The sequence below is a fragment of the Centroberyx affinis genome, unplaced genomic scaffold (genome assembly GCF_046629955.1).
Source record: "Centroberyx affinis isolate AG114_WGS23_722 - 3 ecotype Tasmania unplaced genomic scaffold, CSIRO-AGI_Caff_v1 ptg001340l_1, whole genome shotgun sequence".
NCBI classification, from domain to species: Eukaryota; Metazoa; Chordata; class Actinopteri; order Beryciformes; family Berycidae; genus Centroberyx; species Centroberyx affinis.
In genome coordinates this window covers 533,088-553,852 of record NW_027279837.1, presented here as the reverse complement: position 1 = coordinate 553,852, position 20,765 = coordinate 533,088, and the positions used below count along the sequence as shown (strand labels likewise).

The window sequence follows — 20,765 nt, the reverse complement described above, 5'->3', positions numbered from 1 at the left end:
TCAAAAAGCCATTTAATTCATGGCGGAAATTTTTCGCAACAGCAATCAAATTTTTGAGCATTTTTGTAGCTTAAATCAAAGACTGCCAGTGCTGAATATGATAATATCCGTGTGAGCAACAAGCCCGCTTTGCTGGAGAAGTTAACTTGGTGCAAAAGCTGGTGCTGAAAAACCAAGGAGAAACCGGTATTTTCTCTCATCACGTTTTCCTTCCAAAGCCATTTCAGAAGACACGTACAGGGGGAGGGGACGCTCCATTGTTTGGTTATATGGAAATCCCCCCCCCCCCCCCCCCCCCCCACCCCCCAACAACCCCCTCCCAGTGTGCGAGGAGAGCCACTGTGGTCCAAATACTGTACTTATCCTATTACTGAGGGGGGTGGGGGTGGGGAGAGATAAGAGCATTTTCTCCTCCGCTCTGCTGAATTAGAGGGCAGGGATTCTGTAGGCGAAGACTTTTATTGGCATCTCTCTCTATATCTGCATGTGCATAGAAAATGAGAAATAAAATGCAATATCAGAAAGTCAAATGCCCCCCCCCCCATCCCCCAAAAAAAAACAATTCCAAGATGGAAAAATGGAAAACTAATAAGGATTTTGTTGGTATCTGTCTACATGGCAATCACGGCTGTGTGCTGATTAGAAGCGTAGCTCGGCGAGGTTAGGCTGGATTGTGTATGCGGTGGAATGAGCGGACATTGCTTTGTTCAGATGGCCACCTGGTGTGACTACATTGGGGGGGGGGGGGGGGGGGGGGGGGGGGGGGATGTGAGTGAGCCTCTCCTCTATTAAGAACCCAACCCCCCTCTCCCACCGCCTAAACTCCCCCTGCCCCCTGAAACAGGGGCAAGAAGTTGTCAAGATCCTCAACCTTTGAGCAGAGCCCTTCAAACACGGGAGGCAGCCCATTCCGTGCTGAGGATATCAATTATAGATAGGGGTTACCACCGCGGCTGAGGATTGCAATGTCAGACGGCAAATAGACAGCTGTGGAGAGCTGAGGATCTTTCTATCAGATGTGTGGTGGTGTGTGTGTGTGTGTGTGTGTGTGTGTGTGTGCGTGTGTATATTCCGTACTGGAGTGTGAGTATGTGTGCTTCATGTGTCCCTTGTTCACAGCATCATATTGGTGTATTTTCACCACTTCTCCAACTTCACAGAGTGAGAGAGGGCGAGTCTGCTCTCTCAGTTAGCTGACTGGTAAACAGCTCACCGATGCTCACAGGCCACAGGGGAGAGCAGCAGCAGCAGAGCTAATAGCATCAGTGTTAAGTATTAGGCATTGTGAGGCAGACATGACCATAATGTCATTAATATTTAGCTTAAAAGCAACCCCTTAGGCACAACAGGATGAGCACCATCCATCGCGGTGTGAGAGCTGCTGCAACAGACAAGACACGGAGGCGGAGGGCCGGTCCGGTAACATCCAGACTCCGGGAGGCTCGGTGCCAGGCCGCCCGAATCAGTTAGCGACGTTCAGCTGTGAGACGTGCTCGGCAGCTTTTGAGCCCATTACCACCGTCCCTGGATCCAATCAGGAATCCGGCAGCAGTATCAGTCAATGCCTGCAGCTCTCACTGTACCGTAGACTGCTGTTGCACAAGCACACAGGCAGGCAGTTAGAGCGCGATGCGATGATGCCTGTTCTGTCCGGACTAGTATAGCTTCGGTTGATGTCGCTGGGATCCACTGAGCTCAAGGAAAAATACTGAGGAAATACTCACAGCATACAAACCCAGAGAAATTATAGTTTCCATGTGTGTGTTTTGTGTTAAAGCTGCACTAGGTGAGATTTTTATGTAAAAATGCAGCTGTCTTATCACACTGTAGAGCTGCAGCATCCCTTCCCCCCTAATTGAGATGTAGATTCACCCTATTTGCCTAAAGGAAATTCTGGTGTCGGGCACGTACACATCTCTGCCCAGAGGAAGTGATGAATCAAAACCTAACAGCAAAATCCAAACTGTCCAGAGAAAGCTGGACTCACCAACATTAGCTGGACTCACCAACTTTTCCTCTCTCTTTGGTTTCCTTTGGTACAAAGTGATAACAGACATGAGCGTGCTGTGTGCAGATTACTGACATCACGTTACATGATTTCTGGAAATTGATGTTCAAATTGTTCAGTTAACTCTCTCTTAACTCACTGCCATTTGGAGCTACCAACATGCAAAGCTGCCTACAGCAGACAATCAAATGTTCTCCACTGGCATTGGAATTTATTGGACTTTTTTTGTTTTTTTTACTGCTGAATACTCACATGTACTAGCTGCTCCTGCGTGTCAAACTCGCGGCAGCAGCTCTCCCAGTGGCAGTTTGTCTCGTACACCACCTCCGGCTCCTGCTTGCTCTCATCCTTGTCCCCCTCCTCCTTCACCAGGGTCATCCCATCTGGATGGTCCTGGAGAAAGACATTTTTTTTTTTCAGATTAGCAACCAATACACCAGGCGGCACAGAGAAGTAATGCTGACTTAAAACCAGGAACCAGGAATAAATTGTGGTAGCTGTTTGAGTGGATTTAGGTAACATAATTTAAAGGGTTGCATCCAATCCATCTAAAGCCGTCATAAAATATTTGTTCAACACCCCGCTGGTTCAGATGTAGGAAGCACAGCCACAAAATGCCCCCCTCTCCCTCATCCCCCCCCACCCCACATGATTTGGTTACACGCCTCGACCACAGTGCCCATGTGAATCTGGCCTTGTTTGGCTGGCTGGGAGAGAGAAGTCTGGAGAGCGGAAATGTAGCGCTGAAAGCCCAGCTCTGTATTTGGGGTTGATATACGACAGGTCCTGGGCGAGTATTTCAGGAATCTAACCCCCTCTTCCTGCTGTAGGTTGCTCCATTAGCCTAGACATATTTCACTGTCACTGTTACATGGCTGAGTGGAGCAGGGTTTGGTCTGGACTAATACAGCAGCCCGGGCTTCACCACACACCTCAGGCTGTATCACAGCCGAATATTGACTCTAACAGCGTTTTTTCCTGCAGACACAAACACACGGCGGGCTTACTCTTATCACATTTCTCTTTCATTTTTCCCACCCACTTAAAATTTTGATTAAACAAAAGAGAAAACAATTTCCCTCTAGTGTCCTAAAGATCAATGGAATATTTTGCTTTAGAAAGCAGAGAACAGCAGAGAGCAGGGTGGGAAACTAACACCAGCCAACAGACAAATGCAGGTAAATATGGCTGGTAAGCTTGTCTATTCTTGCAGCCACTTTGGCAGGCAACCAGCCATCATTTGGGCTTCCTATTCTAGTCTAAAATCTGTGAAAAATTGTTGAAGAGGCTGGTGAATTCTGGGATTTACCGACCGCTGTGGACTCTGTTGCTTTCTGCCAGAATGGGAATAGTTTTACAAAACAGTTTTAATAGCTAAAAATAGCTGAAAAAATGTCCTGTAGAATAAATCAGTGAAAAGCATATTTGATACTGTTGATACTATGGACAAGCTCATTTCCTCTGTTATAAATGTCCTGAATGTAAACAATCTTCACCTGTACGCTCACGGCTCCGGGGCTGGGCAGCTCCTCCTCTGGTTTCAGTTTAGATCGCTTGTGGTGCATCGGGTCTCCTGTGCTGCTCACCGCAGACTCACTCGTCGGTTTGGTCTGAGGAAACAGAAAATATTCATACATTTAAAACTTTCATTTGATCATGTTAAGCTTCCCACAGACACATGTACAATTACGGACAATAACGGAAACAAGCTCTTTAGATTTATTGTTATCCTTTGTAGTTTTATTAACCATACATGTGATGCTTATCAAGCTGAGTGTTATATGTGTTGTTTTTACATAAGCAAACTCTATAAGTCAATCAATCATTTAGTTAATCAATCAATCAGTCAAGCAATAAATCAATCAGACAACATGACCATGGCTGAACGTCAATATCTGATTCAGTGTCCTCACTCTTTAACTGTGCTAATGAAAAACTATGCTGCTCAATATATCACATTAGCTACCCTAATCACAGCAATTAAAACAAACTCAATGAACCAATTCAATGAACCATTCACTGAACCACTGGATGACCTGACTTTGGCCCTGGCTTAAATTCAGCACAGGGGGAATTCTTGTTACACGCCAAGCTCACCAGAAAAAAAAAAGAATTAACAAGGAGATTCGAAATTCCTGGAAAAGGAAGCAAGTTTCCTTGGCTTTGTGTTGTTCCTGGCCTCTCCAGGAAAATGTTTGGTCCTGAAATGCTGGTACTTTTTCACAGGATACTGTGAGAGAGCTGAGATCCTGTCAGTCTCTACGATATGTAACATATTTGTTTATATTTGCCCTACTAACTTTGCTGAAACATATGAGATTCTGATGTGGTCCCAAAGCAATATTCTGTTTATTCAGGAGAAGGAAAGGGCAATTTTGGTGTGCACAATTTGAATGAGGCCTCATTCTCAGTAACACAGAATTCTAGCTGCAGGAACAGCAGGGAGGATTGGTAATAAACATTGAATATTTACTTTAAATGTGGGCCCGCACATACAGCAAGGACTGAGGAAAGAGAGAAAAAGCCCTTTTGGATCCATCCATCCATGTCAATATTCCCTCTCTCTATCCTTGTTCTCTCTCTAGTGATTAATGGAGTCAGCAGTGGGATTCTATGCTAACAAGCCCCTTGTTGTTTGCTGCAGGCACGTTCTGGGCCGCGCTCGGCAGTCCAAAAACAAGAGACAACACAAGTAGGAGGAAACTCCCAGGAGATTAGTGCGTGGAGGGGGGGCCTGCCTGTACCATGTTAGCGCACTCCGTTTCGCAGAGATGTGGCTGGCATACAGCGCCGCTATCTATTACCTGTGATGATGAATCGCACAGGCGTCTACCGGCGCTCTCACCTGTGAGGAGTCGTTGGAGACTGCCGAGCGCTCGCTGGCGCTGAGCCCGGCGGGGGGGATGCCAGGTACCGGCCTCTGGGTGGCGAAGGCTGGCGTCGGGTGGATGAGCGGCGGACTGTGGCCAAAGGCGGAACCCACGATGCCCGGCTGCCGGCCAATCAGCTGCTGGTGCATTTGCAAAGCCACCGGGGTTGGAGGGTAGGCAAAGCTTAAAGCTGGGCTGCAGGGGGGCAGAGGGAAGAGGCAAGGGCTGACCAAATGTGCTGGGGAAAATATACAGTACATCACAATACCGGAATACAACTTTACCATGTATTAAAACATCAGCCGCAGTGGCAATGAGGCAAAAAAAGAGGGGAAAGGCAGGACAGACAGTGAATAAATGGATTGTTCTGGATAGCTCCTCATCCCTGAGGACAATCTGACAGGAGGTGGTGTGGTAATGCTGGAACCACGGGGCTCCCGGCAAATCCCTGCCAATGAATGTTCAGCTTGTTAACACACAGTGAATTATCATGTGGTCTGTGTAAGGTAGTATGTCATTCTTCCACTGGGCAAATGATAGCGATGATAAATAATCTGGAGTGTATCGTACAGTAAATAAAGCAGAATTATTTTGCTGTTACTGCAACTGGATGCCTCGTGATTTTTCCTCACTATCTGTAGTTTATTTTCCTGCGACCTAAGGTAGCGTTGTTGATACTGCGGTGGATACTAAAAATCCATGAAGCCACCAACCCTCCTCTGGGGTCCTTCTGTAACCACAGGTAAACCGCCAGACAAACACAGATCTGTGTGGTTCGACAGCAGCGGCGCGCGGCCTCCATTCATCCTGAGCGCTGACGCCTTGCTCTCAGTGCGACCCATATGTCTGCTGATCTTATTACCGGCCGAGTGGAAATCAATGGGCCGAGACACATTTGGGGGCCCATCCGCTTGTCATATCACTCATCAGTCTGTTGGCCCTGGCTATTTGGGTCCTGTCACTACCACAGTGGCCGAGCACGCAACGTGATTGATCAGCCTCTTCTTACAGATCGCTGATCAATGGCCGCGGGTGGGGCGATGGATCTTTGCCTTTTCCTTCTCCCTTCCTTTCTTTTGCTCCCTCGCTCGCTCTCTGGTGCCGCGGCGTGATATATGTGATGTTTCCATGAGGTGTGCGGGATGACTGACACTCGCCGCCGGGGAGGCAGGCTGACTGGCTGGCTGGGAGATCGTCACCCACAAGGGGGTTTGACATGGATGATACACAAACACACACACACACACACACACACACACACACACACACTTTCCCGTTCTCTCTCTCACTCTCTCACACACACAGACACATGCTGACACACAAACACAGTATGTTTTTACATGGTGATACTACGGTATCATCCTGAGGGGGACACATTGGTACAGGTTTTACACTTTTTTTTAAGTGTACTGTGTAAAAAAATACAATGATATTAGAGACATTATTCCCCAGGGAGAGATCCTGCTGTCTGATTTACAATTGGCATTTGCTAATCCCTGAATGGCCACCTTGAGAGAAACACAGTCAATCAAAGCACCTGAAAGACACTCTGACAGGATGCGAGTTAAACTTTTGACTCTGCACTGCAGGATCAACTGGATCCTTGGTCTTGACTGCTGATTCGAATGTACTGAGCAGAGATGCTTCATATGAAGTCTATTTTTTGGAACTGTGTTTCTGTTAGAATGGTTAAAGTAATAAATATATATAAAATCATGTCAAAATCATGAAATCCAAGAGAATCTTGTGGACCACCACTTTAAATTATCTGCAATATTTAAAAATGTATGCAGGACAAACACCCCCTCCAGCACACACACACACACAAACCACAGTCCAGCCAGTACCTGATGGCTCCAGCAGAGAGGTGGCCGTAGGAGCCGCTGGTGGAGGAGCTGGAGCGGGAGTTGTTGAGGATGGTGACGAGGGAGTTGGGTGAGGTGCGGATCATGGTTTGCAGGTCAAAGCTGTGTTCAGAGAGCGGTGAGATGGGCAGAGGGCGCTTCCTGCTGGGCCGGGACGGCAGCCTCGGGCTGGGGAAACGAGAGTCTGCAGGAGGAGAGGAGAGGAGGAGGTTAGAGTTGAGGAGGATGGCCCAGTGGTTAGAGAGACCGCTCTGTAACTGAAAGGTCACAGGGTCGAACCCGGCAAGAGCCATTGTGTCCGTTGACAGCCATGTGTCCTGTCAAATTGTTCTTCAGAAAAACACTGAACCTCTACCTGCTCACTCATTCTGTGTCGTTCTGGATAAGAAGAGCAGCTAAATTCCTAAAAAGGAGTTTATGGATAAAAAGATTTATTGGTTTATACATGATTTTTTGTTTGACTTTTATCCAAACCCTAACCTAATCTAACCCTAACAGATGACATTTTTGTCAATCATCAGACAAAAGGCTCATCTGAATGAGTGTTCAGCTGTCAGTTGATGCACTGCTTGCATTTCATCCATGAGAAAACATGCCTTTTATGTTGGAGAAATGCTCTGACGGTGTATGGTAATATTTAATCAAGTCCAATTTGACTCGTTATTCAAATGCAATCAGTGTTGACTGGAAATACTAAAGGGGGTTTGAAAAGGTAAAAGGCAGAAACGGAAAAACCATTCTCTCCCCACATACAATGAGCCACGGGTAGAGATTAAAACATGACTTTTGTTGTCTTTTCACATGGAGATGTCACAAACAAGACAGGGAAAAACAGAGGGAGATGGAAGGAGGAGAAAAAAGCGCTGAGGGGATGTTGCGCTTTGTGCATGAACTGACACAATGACTTTGTGACTCAAGACTTGGAAATAAAACATTTTGAGTTATTTTATAAAGGCAAACAAAACCAGCTTACACAGCCCCGATAACCCCCCTCCATATTTACGGCCCCCACAATCCATCCATCTCCCAAACGTAAATGCTCCATCTCTCGTTTGACACATCCAACGATTACAGAACGCTCCATTCACATGGTAATCAGCGTGTGTGGATACGAATTTGTGTGTGTGCATGTATGCCTCTGTGGCGGCGGCGGTGGTGTTCTGGCATACACAGGCCTGTGTTTAGAGTACAGCATAAAGCTGTATGGAGAGGAACACCCCCTTTACATTGTCATTGCTGTGGCCCCGTATGGAAAAGCTGCCTTTCTCTTTGATGTCTTAGTGAGGAAGAAGGGGGTGGAGGGGCAGCATACATATACACATAGAAATAAACATAGGGGCACACAATAACACACAAATCCCTGAGCTCACACGATCGCACAACACAATGCAGTACAGTGCATGTTAGTCACGTGACGAAATGTCTGCTTCTTCACTTATTTCATTCAGCACAAATCATATAACTCATCCTCCTGCATATCAAATCATACCTTATCTTCCTGGAATAAACTACATCCAGCCTTCTACATCGAATCCCTACCTTGCTGGTGACCTGTGACTCTGCCTGACACACCCAAACACTTTTCTTTAACTTAACAAGCCGGATCCACGCGAGTGTTGAGGGACAGCCTCCACTTGTGGTGAATTAGGAGGGGGTTTAGCCGGGGGGAGGGGCAGCGTCCCACCACTGCGAAGCCTCCTGGGAGTGGTGTTTATTAATGCACAGCCCAAATGATAAATCGGCCAACCGGGGAGAGAGAGAGAGGAGCGTCTTGCCTCGTAGCAGGACTGTCCCTCTAATTTCCTCTTGATTTATGGACGGGATGGCTGGTTAGGCGCCGCGTCATTAATTCACGCGGCCAGGGAGGGTTCAGACAGGCCGGACTGACGGCATTGGAAATAAAAGCCGGTTCCAAACCTGGAGTTGAACCCTCGCCGACACACCTGGGGGCCACCTGAGAGGGACACTATCACAGCAGCGCTGGGAAGGGATGCAGGGAGAGTATCGCACTGTACAGAATTTATATGTGCAACAGAAATCTCAATATATGAGATGTAAAGGCACTAAGTCTAGAAATAAATCAAAATGGCAATAATCATAATTCTCATAATGAGTGTAATTATAATTAATGTCAAACATAAAAATTATGTGTCACTATTTGTTTATGGATGTTTTTTAGGTAGATTTTGCTGAACAGATGAAATTATTGCAAATCTACTGCAATTAGACTCCATAACTATAATCAATAAATACAATTAACCAGGATGTTGTTATGAAAGTTGCGTTTCGGTGTTCAAAACAAAGCTCAAACATAATTGAGACTGAACCCATTAATAAGGAAAAAACACTATAACATCATGAGGAAAAAAATAGAAAGGAAATTAAAATTAACTAATAAAGACTCCAAATACAGATGTTAGCATGGTGATCCATGAGCACGAGCGCTAATTAGGCAGTAAGGAGGCAGACAATAGCCCATTAAAGCACAAATAGGCAGGACAGGCCCATTGTTTCATTAGCCCAGCTCTCTCTGAAGGTAATTACATTGATGTGAAGTAGACTAAAATAGCCGCCGTAACATGGTAGAGCACATTATTAGTGAAAGCCTCTTGATACGCTCTGCTCTTTGTATATTTTTTTCTAAAACCCAACAAAGCTTTAAAGTGTTAATTTTTCTGGCGTGGAACACACATTGTTGAAACATGATGAGTTATTACTAGCAATGATCACAGGCGATTTTTAAGTGAGGAGCCAGCATCTCCACTTGAAATTTGGCCCTAATTGTTTTGTTTCAGTCTATTAATCTTAAAAAGTGACACAGAAGAAAGGATTTCTCCAGTGATGAATGGTGGGACATTCCAATTCCCACTTAATAGCAATTAATTTTCTGATACCCGCACAAGTTTGGCTAGTTTTAATTAGTTTGTTCTGAGGAATAGGGGGAACCTCACCCCGGATTTCCATGAAAGCGGCGTCTGCCTGACTAAATACATTCTCATCAAAGGGAGCGGGGTGAGGCTGTCCGACCTTCCTAAGATTCAGTGTGCGTTTAATTTCCTATTTACACTTTAAAATAACTCATTAGCATAAGTCCTCTGCACACAGTCCTGAGCCCAACACATTAAGACAATAGCTCATTTAAATCATGTCAAAGTATAGTTGCAGCTCCCTCCTTGGCATGGTTGGACTGCAGTTTGATCTATATATAGAGTATGTGCTAGGTGTAGGCCTACTGTGAATGTGCCTTTTAGTGCCATGGTTAAGGGTTGAATTCCCACTGGGGCCATCCATGCTAAAAATGCATGCAGTCATGGCACCGTAAGGCGCTTTGGATAACAGCATCCACCAAATGTAATATGCAGTGACATACACATACACTGCCAGTCAAACGTGTGGACACACCTGATTGAATGCACTATGTTTTTCATATTCTTAAAGCCATTTTGATCTAAAGGCTTATGCTTAAATGCCTGAAATGTGTTTCTTAGACAAATATAAATAGTGAAGTTGATTCCTATGTATGAATTTCTTTCCAAAGCCTGGATGGCTGCTTTAAAGAATCTAAAATATAAGATAGTTCTGATTTGTTTAACACTTTTTTGGTCATTGCATAATTGCATTTGTGTTATTTCATAGTTTTGATGTCTTTACTATTATTCTAAAATGTGGAAAATAGTAAAAATAACTAATAAAATAATACATAAATAATACAAAAATGTGTCCAAACTTTTGAGTAGTAGTGTAAAAGGACCTAAACAGACAAACATTAACAACAGAATCATACAATTACATTACTCATTGGCCTATGTTGTGAAGAACTGATTTATGAATCTGAACTTGGCGGTATCAAAGGGCCAAAATATATATATGAGATAGTCATGGGAAGCTAGCTGGTGATCCTGGATCAGCACTCTACTCTGAGAGACTTGATTAGAAACAGACCAATGTGTCTATATCACATCAGCTATGAGTCATGAGTGTAGCGGTATGAGATCTATGAGATCGGTGCAGACTTACTCTCCATGGCCTGCAGGTATTCCATGTGCAGGGCGCTGCTGCCGGCGCCGGCCGTGGACGCCACCGAGGGGAGCAGGTCGGTGGCGTAAGGGCTTCGGTGGCCCGCCAGCAGGGCCATCTGGTGGTAATACTCTGCTGTAGTCAGACCTGTGTGTGGGGCTGGGGAGGGAGGTGGGATGGGTGGAGAGGATGCAAGGTAAAGAGAGGGAGAGATTGAGACGGAAGGCAAGAGGAGACAGATAAGACGAGGATGCGAGAAAGGAAAACTTTGAGAAAGGTGGGGCAAGAGGGTGCAAGAAGAGAAAGGGAGGGAGAGCGGTACAGGAGGAAGAGGAGAGGGGTGAGAAGGAGAGAGAGGAGGAAAAAGAATTAGGCGATGAGGAGGACACGACAGGAAATGCACCTGCACTGCATTACAAGCCTGCGTTCATTTACATTAGATGATAATCAGCTCAGCAGAACAGTAATGAGCACATTAGCAACACCATCAAGTTAAGCAAAACAGCTGCATAGGGAGCATCACCTGAAGTCGAGAGTCCCACATGGGATTACCGGATGCTTGCTCAGAGATTACAGTTAGTATGCATTAGTGTGTGATTGATGCATTCATGCCAAGCATAGCATAAGTCATTGTCTTACAATACAATTCTTAAACGGCCCTTTCTCTTCTTCCTACTGTTCCTTGATCACTTGGAGAGTGTGCATGGGTGTGTGTGTGTGTGTGTGTGCTTGTGTGTGTGGTATATGAGTATGTAGGCTGATTCGTCTTATGCCAGAGCTGCAGTATGCAGATACGCAACCTGCTCCCCTACTCTGCTCCTTTAAACTCCATAGGAAAACAAAAGGCCTAAATCTGCCCAGATAGATCTGCATGCATAAAGAAATAGCAAAAGATTCTGCCCCCTCTCTACTCTCTCTCTCTCTCTCTCTCACTCACTCTGTCTCTCTCTTTCTTAAAATACCTCTCTTTTCCAAGTCATTCCCTTAGTTATAGAGTGCTGTAAGTCCTTGAACCGTCGCCTAAAAATAAACATCTGGTGGTGGGCTTCCTTATGCAAATATTCTAAGAAAGGGAGAGGGAAAAGACTAACACTGTGGTTTTGGATGCAAATATGGAATCGGTTCAGACCCACAGAGTGCTGCGGCTAATTCCTGTCTTTTTCCCCCAATTCAAGAAAAAAAAAGAGAAAATAAATAAAGAAACACTGTATGAAAAGATCTCCTCCTAAGGCCGGCCTGTATGCCTGCAATATGCATCCCTGATTGGTTGAATGAATGTAAGAAAAAATTCTAAATTAATTCGATCTGGGTATTATGTCTTAAGTGGAAGGGGGGAGTTTCTTAATTGTCTTCGCTGTTCCGCTTTAGCTTTGCTTTTGCATTCAACCATAATGTGCCCCATTCTCTATCCATGCGCAGAAAAGGGCTTTGCGGAATTTCTAAATCAGAAATGTTGGCATCCGAGTGCGATCCTGGGGGCAAAGGGGGAGTGGGGGAAGGCTGTCAGTGTGGCACTCAGAGACGTGCCTCAGGACTTGGTGAGCCACCGGGAGCTCCTTCAGCACAACAATAGGATAAGGGGCAAGCCTACCTCTGAACCCCATCTCAACAGAGAGAGAGAGAGAGAGAGAGAGAGAGAGAGAGAGATAGAGAGAGAGAGAGAGAGAGAGAGATAGAGAGAGAGAGAGAGAGAGAGAGATATTGTGTGTGAGGGAGGAGCAAAGAAAGCTGTGAAAGCAAATGTGTGGTAGCAAGAGGGTGGCACTAAATCCCACCCACTTTAAATCTCCATCGGATTCTGTTAATTAATTCATCATTATTCAAATGTACTTTTTGGTAAAAAAAAACAACAAAAAAAACCTTTGCATATTGAAGAAGGAGCCTCCCTGTAAGCATGGTGATATACTAACAACACAAAAGCTGATGGGTTAATTAATCACTGGGTTGATTAAAGGAGTAATTAGGTGCCTCATTCACAATTCACTGCATTATAAACTGTAAAGGGATCATGTGGTAGGTTGGAGAAACTATTTTGATTTAAAGCAAGCTGAGCCTGGTGCACATTATGTTGTGGTAATGGAAAATTGGAGGGTAGAGAGTTTCAGTTCGAGTACATACTTCCTGTCCGCAAAGTGCAATGTTGGAGTGGAGAGCAGGAGAGGAGGAGGCTGAGAGAGGCTGGTACTAGACACTCTTGGTCTTCACTTAGACATAGTTTTTCACAGACGTGGATGAGAAGAGGTCAAGTGTCCCGGTACATAGGAATCGCCCCTGCTATCTGCCTCTTCACAAATACACTTCAACACAAGGCAGGGAACTAGAGTGGGTCTCTGCTGCTTAAGTGCCTAAAGGTTGTAGCCAGCATGGCCGAGGGCATGAGGGCCGTGATGGGAGGTCATCAAGCGGTTTCAAGACCTTAAAGGAGTGCATCGATTTTTGCCAAATAAGCTCTTTGATAAACTTACTCTTGTATAAACAATCTGTAGAAGTTTAACCTCTGCTTTGTCCAGTATCTATTGAGTTTGCTATAGTGTATGTTTCTGCTGGATAGTACTAGATAGCTTTGCATCATCTAAAAAATACTGTAACATACTAAATACTAAGTGGATTAAATAGCTTATTTGCCAGAAAGTGGATGTATTTCTTTAGAGTTTACTATTGATTAGCATTAGATGATTAAACCTGGTTTCACAGATGGGGTGGAGCCTGGCTTGGTTCACTAATTGAGCTCCAGGCTTCAATCTGGTTCTGGTGAAACCTTCCTCTGGCCTTGCCTGTCCCTCTTGCCTGCCTGCACGGCCACTTTAATTGATTTCCCAGTCCTACATCCATCTCAAGATCTCAGGAAACAAATGCTCCCTGTAGGACAGCGTAACAACCCCCCAACCCTGAACCTGAGTCCGACCCTCCCTCAGCGTGAGCGGTGTAACTGTACGTGACCGCGCCGCTCACTGATGCATCCTCCAGAGGTCTCTGACATGATTCACAGATCAAAAGGATTAGCCTCCTTCCAACCTGCACCCCCCCCCCCCCACACACACACACACACACACACACACATACCTCCCACCCCCCACCCACACGCATGCAGTCACACTCATAATACTCCCATCCACTCTCTCCCTCTCTCAGATAACATCTCACTAACCACTGGGTCTTAATAGAGATGGATCTGGCCGCCTCTCACCTGACCTCCTCTGATCTCAAACAGGAATTAAACCGATATGGAGAATCACCAGAACGCTCTTAATAGCTTCAACTATCGACTCCCCACTAATCAATTATAACAATTATTTTTAAAGGTCTACTGAGACCTTATCGCCTATTTCTGCTCCGCTGAGGCTGTGTGAATGGTCTGTGCTGAGTGTGCATCTGTGCTGCGTATGTGTGTGTGTGTGTGTGTGTGTGTGCATAATGCTTCGTGTGTCGGGTGTATGTTTCACTTTACTCACCATCTGCAGGGCTGAGGCCCCGGGCGGCTGAGAGCACAGAGATGGAGGGGCTGCTGTGTAGTGAGCGGATGTAGTCCATGTATGGGTTGATGTAGGGGTGCGGAGGGTGAAAGGGCGACTCCGCCCCCACAGAGGGGTTCCGCTGGGGCGAGATCCGGATGAGGGAGATATCGGAGAAGGCCGGACTGCCCGCCAGCGCAGGAGGCCTGCAGAGAGATACGGGAGAGAAAAACAAAGAAAGAATAAGAATGCATACTTTGAATTTTCTATAATACAAATGCAAAATAAGACTCTGACTCATTCACACGCCCAGCCTGATATTCAGACTGAATGTCCATTTTGTTACCACTCCATTATTCAGTCTGACATTGTCTCCATGTTAGCCGTTTTCTGTGTGTGGAGGGTTGATTTTCCCCAAACCAATCACTAGTGACTGGCGTATCCGGCCGCTCTGACATTGTTATTTTCAGTTAAATTGATGCTGGGCGTATTTACTAACTTTAACAAGATTATTTCTTTGAGCGAGGACAGGCTGTTGACTAGAGCAACACCAGACTCTCTGAATCGCTCGACACAATCTGAAGAGTAGGCACGACGCGATTCAGGAGTCTGGAACCAGGCTATCACACTCCAAGATGCATAACTGTAACAAATACTATCATACAAAACATCTATACTCCAGTGACTTCCCAAATTAAACAGGCGCATCATGCTCATTTCTTCAGGCATGTATGTCTCTGCTTGTTTTTGAACAGCCAAAACCTTGACTTCACTGCTGTGGGTGGACTGGCAGTGGCGCGGCCGGACAAATGGACTGTGACACTATCACTCTCCCTCCATCTGCAAGGCAGAGAGGGGAGCGCTGCATTCCAACTGCTCCCTACGCAGACATTTCCTCAGATCAAAGGCAGCTTTCAGCGCTGCGTCTTAATCAGAGTGAAACGGTAGACCACGCTCACCGCTAGCCAGCGCCAGACAAGCAACGCTACACCACTTCTCCAGGATGGCTCTGCACTTGGCTGTGAGTTGACAGAATTTACTGCATTACACATGACGGATACGATGTTGTGTAAAATCCATCGGCTGGTCACACACAAGATAGTGGTCTCTGTTAAAATAGAAAATATGAATAATATCAGGCTATTCTTTTATATCAAAAAAACCTTTCTGTCTATCTGGTCTGAGGCATGAAATAAAGTTGAGAGCAATCAAGAAAACTTCTTAGGAGCCAAGTTCGAGATGAACTAATTTGTCTCCCTTCTTATAATTGGCTAGGAGGGCTAGGAAACTTCATAATGATGGCCTTCACCACAAAGGCCTTCCCCCGAGGATGTGGAGAAATCCACATATCAGCCAGACATTAACAGGCTGAGAGATTAGAGTGAATTAGCCCCTCCACTCCTCTGTGGCTCCCCAACGGACCAGTCTACTGTGACAAAAGACCCCAGGAGAAGGAGAGGATGAGGGAGGGAGCGAAGGAGGGAGAGGGAGAGAGAGAGGGAGTGGGGGTTTAAAGGAATGGGGTCGGATAAGAGGGAGGTGAGGAGGAGGAGAGATGGAAGGGAAAAGAGAGGAGAGAGAGAGAGAGAGAGTGAGAGTGAGAGTCCCGGCCCAGAGTTTGTCTCACAGTGACCTTGAGCAAGGCCAGGGGAGCGGAACAGCCCAATTACGACCTCCGCCCCGTCCCCTGGTCCCCCACCGGCCCCGCTGTCCCTCCACTTCACAGCCCCCCTAATGAAAGAGCTCAGGCCAGGGCCAATAATGAGCACTGAGCACTGAGGAGCGGAAACAACACACACACACACACACTCACGCATACGGACATATGTGTACACAGGCGTTCACACACACATACCAACTTTTGTTTTCAGCAGCCTTTCAGTAATTAGCCCAAAGGGGCTGCGGGGTGATTTTCAAGGCTTTCACTGCGTTCAGTTCAAGAGTGTGACACCGTGTCTCTGTGATGCTGAAGCAGGTACATGAGGAATGGACGACAAGAAGCACTCGTCCTCTTGAGAGGGGAAGTCGTAGTCATCCAGACAACAGAGATGACATTACATTACATTACATCATTTGGCAGACGCTTTTGTCCAAAGCGACTTACAATAAGTATATTATGTCAACAGTAGTAAAACCAACTGTGCATCACAGTCTTCATCAGCTAAGACTTTTAATAGGAATAAGTAGCATTTGTTGAATTATTTTTATTTTTATTTTTTTAAGTTTAAGAAGGGCAGAAGATAGGTTAGTTCAAGAAGGGTCCAGGTGTAATCTGAAGAGATGCGTCTTTAGTCTCCGCCGAAAGATGGGCAGTGATTCGGCCGTTCTGACAGAAGGGGGGGGGAGGGGGAGCTCGTTCCACCATTGTGGCGCCAGGGATGTGAAGAGTTGCGACCGGGGTGAGCGACTTCTGAGTCAACATAGCTGGGCTCAGAAAATTGATAGCAATGGAGGGGCGAGGCGATCTGCAAGGGTGGAGGAGCGGAGGGAACGAGGCGAGGTTTGGAACCTGACCATAGATTGCAGATTGAGGGGGGGGGGGGCAGTCTGATCTACTGCCCTGTAGTCTGTAGATCAAATTCAAGACCAGTGTCTTGATGCGTGCAGAGATGGGAAGCCAGTGAAGCGACCGGAAGAGGGGAGTGAGGAACATCATAAGCCTTGTTGTTAAAGTTCAAAGGATGTAAAGGTGAGATGTTTGGGATTTTAACTGACACTGAAATACACTGTGTTTGTATACTGCCTCCATTTGATTTGTGTGTTTCTGCACGTCTCCTGTCAAATGAGTCATGAGAAATATTTTACTTCCTCAACACAAAACAGGCCATGCTGAGGGCATTCTGTGCAATCTACCCTCCAATTGAGTTCTTGACAGGTGTGTGTGTGTGTATGTGTGTGTGTGTGTGTGTGTGTAGGTGTGTGTGTGTGTGTGTGTGATATGCATGGTCAGCCATGTGACATCAAAGTGAACGTCACATTGCAGCTGTGTTGATCTGTGTAAATGAGGCATATAATGGTGGCATGTGGGCACATGACTTGCTTATCTCACACACACACACACACACACACACACACACACACACATATTCATGCATGCACGCACACATACAACTGAGGAAAACCACAAGAAAACCTGATCCTTGTCATGATGACAGAAAGAGACAGAACAGAGGAGAGGCCAAACCAGGGACAGAGACAACCAGACACAGAAACAGAAACAGAAATAGAAATAGAAATAGAAATTGAAATAGAAATAGAGAGGACCAGAGTCTGAAGCATTTGTCTCTGAACACCTCCATAAGACTATATTACATTTTGACCATTGATCTTCTACTGTGCAATAAATAGTACAATAAACTTAAATTCCTGCATCACCAACATTACAAGCGACCAGCAGGAGTGCAAGTGTCAATACCACAGCACAGTAAATGGAACAAATACTCCTGTGTCTCTGGAAAGGCTGGTATGTATGATAGAGACATTTTAGGTACAGAAATGAGAAGCCAGGAAGAAAGGTAGAAGAATTTGATTATTTCTTTCCTAGTCTGGCCCTCCACATCCGCATGCCTGTGTGAGGAGAGCCACACACCCACTCTGGCCGCCGTGACAGTGATTAACCCTGTCATGCGTTGGCTGCGTCTCCCCGCACTGACCCTGGCTAAATGCCTCTGCTCGCCTTGTTTTTCCAATTAATTTAGCGCATAGGAACAGGCAGCCAGGAAAAGAGAGAGAGAGAGAAAAAAAAGCAGGGTTGTGCGGTCACAAAAAGAACCGGTAACAAAGAGTGAGGGGGAAGAAAGCGTGCGTGTTGCAGATAGGAAGAGAGATGGCACATGTTGATTGGTAGGAAGAAGGGGGGGACATTTCAGGTGAAAAGGGAGAGAGAAAAGTTTGCAGGGTGTTGAAGGGAGGGGTGGAGGGGAAAGGAGAGAGGTGTGGAGAGAGAACGCGGGATATGAGGAGGCAGAGGGAGGGCCGCCGAGGGGAGGGGAAGACAGTTAGAGGATGAACAGTAGTCGGAGGGAGGGCGCACATGGAGATATGGACTGTGAAGAGTTAGAGAGAGAGAGAGAGAGAGAGGGAGGGGAGTGAGAGAGGGAGGAGAGGGAAATAGGTCTCTAGGGGTTCAGAGCCAGGTGTGAGGGGATTTGAGGAGGACAGGAGAGAGATGGATGGCATGGAGGAGTGTGGCGTGTCTAGAGAGAGAGAGGGAGAGAGAGAGAGAGGGAGAGAGAGAGAGAGAGAGCATGAGAAGGGCCCATCCTCTGTGTTCAGCCCCTCTCTCCAGTGCCTTGATCGTCTTAGCATCTGCCAGTATGCATTAATCAACATGACGAAAGGAAGTAATCTGACAATGTGCAGTGTGTGTGCATGAATGTTCACCCCGTGTGTGTGCGTGTGTGTGTGTGTGTGGGTGTGTGAGTGCATATGTGTGTGTGTGTGTGTGTCTGCACCCAGTGCCAGCGAAGTAGCGTCTTAGTTACACCTGATTTAAGATTTACATCAAAGCTGTACCCCAGGGTTTGCAGGCTGCTCTGTCTTACCAGGGTCATGGTATGCAGAGCGGCAAAAAAAAAAACTTTTCCTCCACTCCTCCACTTCCCTCCACAGGTTTATAATTCCTATTAACCCTCAAAGAAGATATCCTGCAAACCGGGCACGAGGAAAGACGGAGCTCCTGACATATGGAAGCCATTTCCTCTCACGTGGCCTGTGTTAAACCAGCCAGCGCCTCTTTAAGACATCGCATGTTTACACGGGGCGGTCTGTGGATTTGAAACTGTCGTCTTATTTCACTGGATGACTATATACTTTCCCAGTGTAAATATGACCCCGAAAGATCTTGAGGTTTCGACGAGGGATGTGTGTCCATGTAAATGTCCTTGAATCTTTGTTTGGAGCAAGGTTATATCAACACTAATAAGAAATAGCTTTTTTTTTTTTGCAGACGCTGCAGTTGAAACACGCAGCTGCGGCGAGGGCCGATGACCTCACTTAGGCACAGAAGGTATCATTGTGGTGCAGCAGTTAGACCTGCTGGTGTTGACACTGTGCCCTGCTAAAACAGGGCCTGCGCTTTGCAAAATACTTTCAGCTCAAAGGATGAAATGCTTGCACAAGAAAGAAAATGAACAAAAAAAAAAATCTGTCTTTCTGTACTTTGCTGAAGTATACAGGAAATTGGTGGGTCCAAATCCAATAATCCAATAACTGCCTGTGATTGCTCATAGCCCAGCATGTTCTTCATCAATAGCTACTGGATTCGTCCCAAAATGAGATTTGGAAATAAAAAGTCTGACAAAAACCATGAAAACCACAGTTAAAACCAATCATGATATCTTCTGAAAGGGGCTATGTGTTAACATTTTAATATCAATAAATCATTACCAAATTAATTTTGAGACGTTAGAAAAATTACTGTAAACAGAACCATCACCAAGAAGACTGGCAACCTTTAAACTCTACACAGCATTTTTTGCATTGTGTGCCATCAGGTTGGATTTTGCAGGAAATCTGCTGAATTGCTTTACGGCACAAAGGCAGATTGCACAGAGTCTTCTTGCATCGGCAGTGAAAGGACTATAGAAAAATTACTTCCAACAAGTTCATCCTCTTCAGTAAAGCGAAATAGAAAACCTTTGTCCAAGGAAGCAAAGATTCTCTTCGCAAAAGGCAGCAATGGGATTTATGAGAAATAATTTTGAGAAACACTAGTACTAACAATACCACCTGCATGAGATAGGGGCTACCAATCGTATCAACCATGGTGTCATTTGTTTATAGTAATTATACCAAGGTATCACAATTAATTTGGCATATGTTTACAAATGCCACACGAGACCTTTATAGTGTAGTGGGTACATTAAGTCCTTGGTTGACAAAATGACACGTTTTACAGCCTGGATCCACTATATTTTGAGTCACAATTTTTTCCTAAATGGATGCATAGCATTTTGGAAATGGACTTTTCATATATATGAGATACAAGATGTAGTATTAAAATCCTGGGCCACAGGTCAGAAGAAGGTGGACCTGTCTCTCTTCCAGGCACATTATGCCTCTGGCCACCAGAAGCTGAGTGAGGCGAGGTGCAGAGAGCAGAGGAGCTCCTGTCTCCACCTCCCAGACCAGGTTTCGGGGGGAACTGGGATCAGTCAGGTGTCAAGGCCTCTCCTGGCCGAGGCTGACAGCATCACACGCCCATTATTCCCCTCCCCACCTCAACCTCACCACCTCATAGAAACCTACACCCCCACCCCCACCCATACCCCCCACCCCACCCCACCCACCCACCCAGCCACAGGAGCGAGGCTGCCATCGCTCTGAAAGCCTAAACCAGAGAGGAGGAAGAGAGGGGCTCCTGACAGCGGAAACAGAAGCACTTTAAAGCTCCCAACCCTTTCACTGAGATCAAAGGGCCACAGGAACAGAGCCAGCTGAGACCCAGGGAGAGAGAGGAAAGGGAGCCGAAGACAAGGGGAGAGAGAAAGACAAGAGAGAGAGAGAGAGAGAGAAACTGAGACAGAGAAAGGGAGAGATAGTCTGGCTTCTT

General features: G+C 46.0%; 1 protein-coding gene across 1 annotated transcript in view; it reads right to left on the bottom strand.

Annotated features, from left to right (window-relative positions):
* gli3 (GLI family zinc finger 3) overlaps positions 1-20,765 on the bottom strand; it is a 97,754-nt gene that overhangs the window by 13,170 nt on the left and 63,819 nt on the right. Inside the window, exons 5-10 of the mRNA XM_071525834.1 lie at positions 14,213-14,418; positions 10,761-10,919; positions 6,726-6,927; positions 4,854-5,073; positions 3,505-3,618; positions 2,261-2,401 (exon numbers count right to left, since the gene is read on the bottom strand). Coding sequence (XP_071381935.1) covers positions 2,261-2,401; positions 3,505-3,618; positions 4,854-5,073; positions 6,726-6,927; positions 10,761-10,919; positions 14,213-14,418 — 1,042 coding nt within the window. The remainder of the gene's footprint in view (positions 1-2,260; positions 2,402-3,504; positions 3,619-4,853; positions 5,074-6,725; positions 6,928-10,760; positions 10,920-14,212; positions 14,419-20,765) is intronic.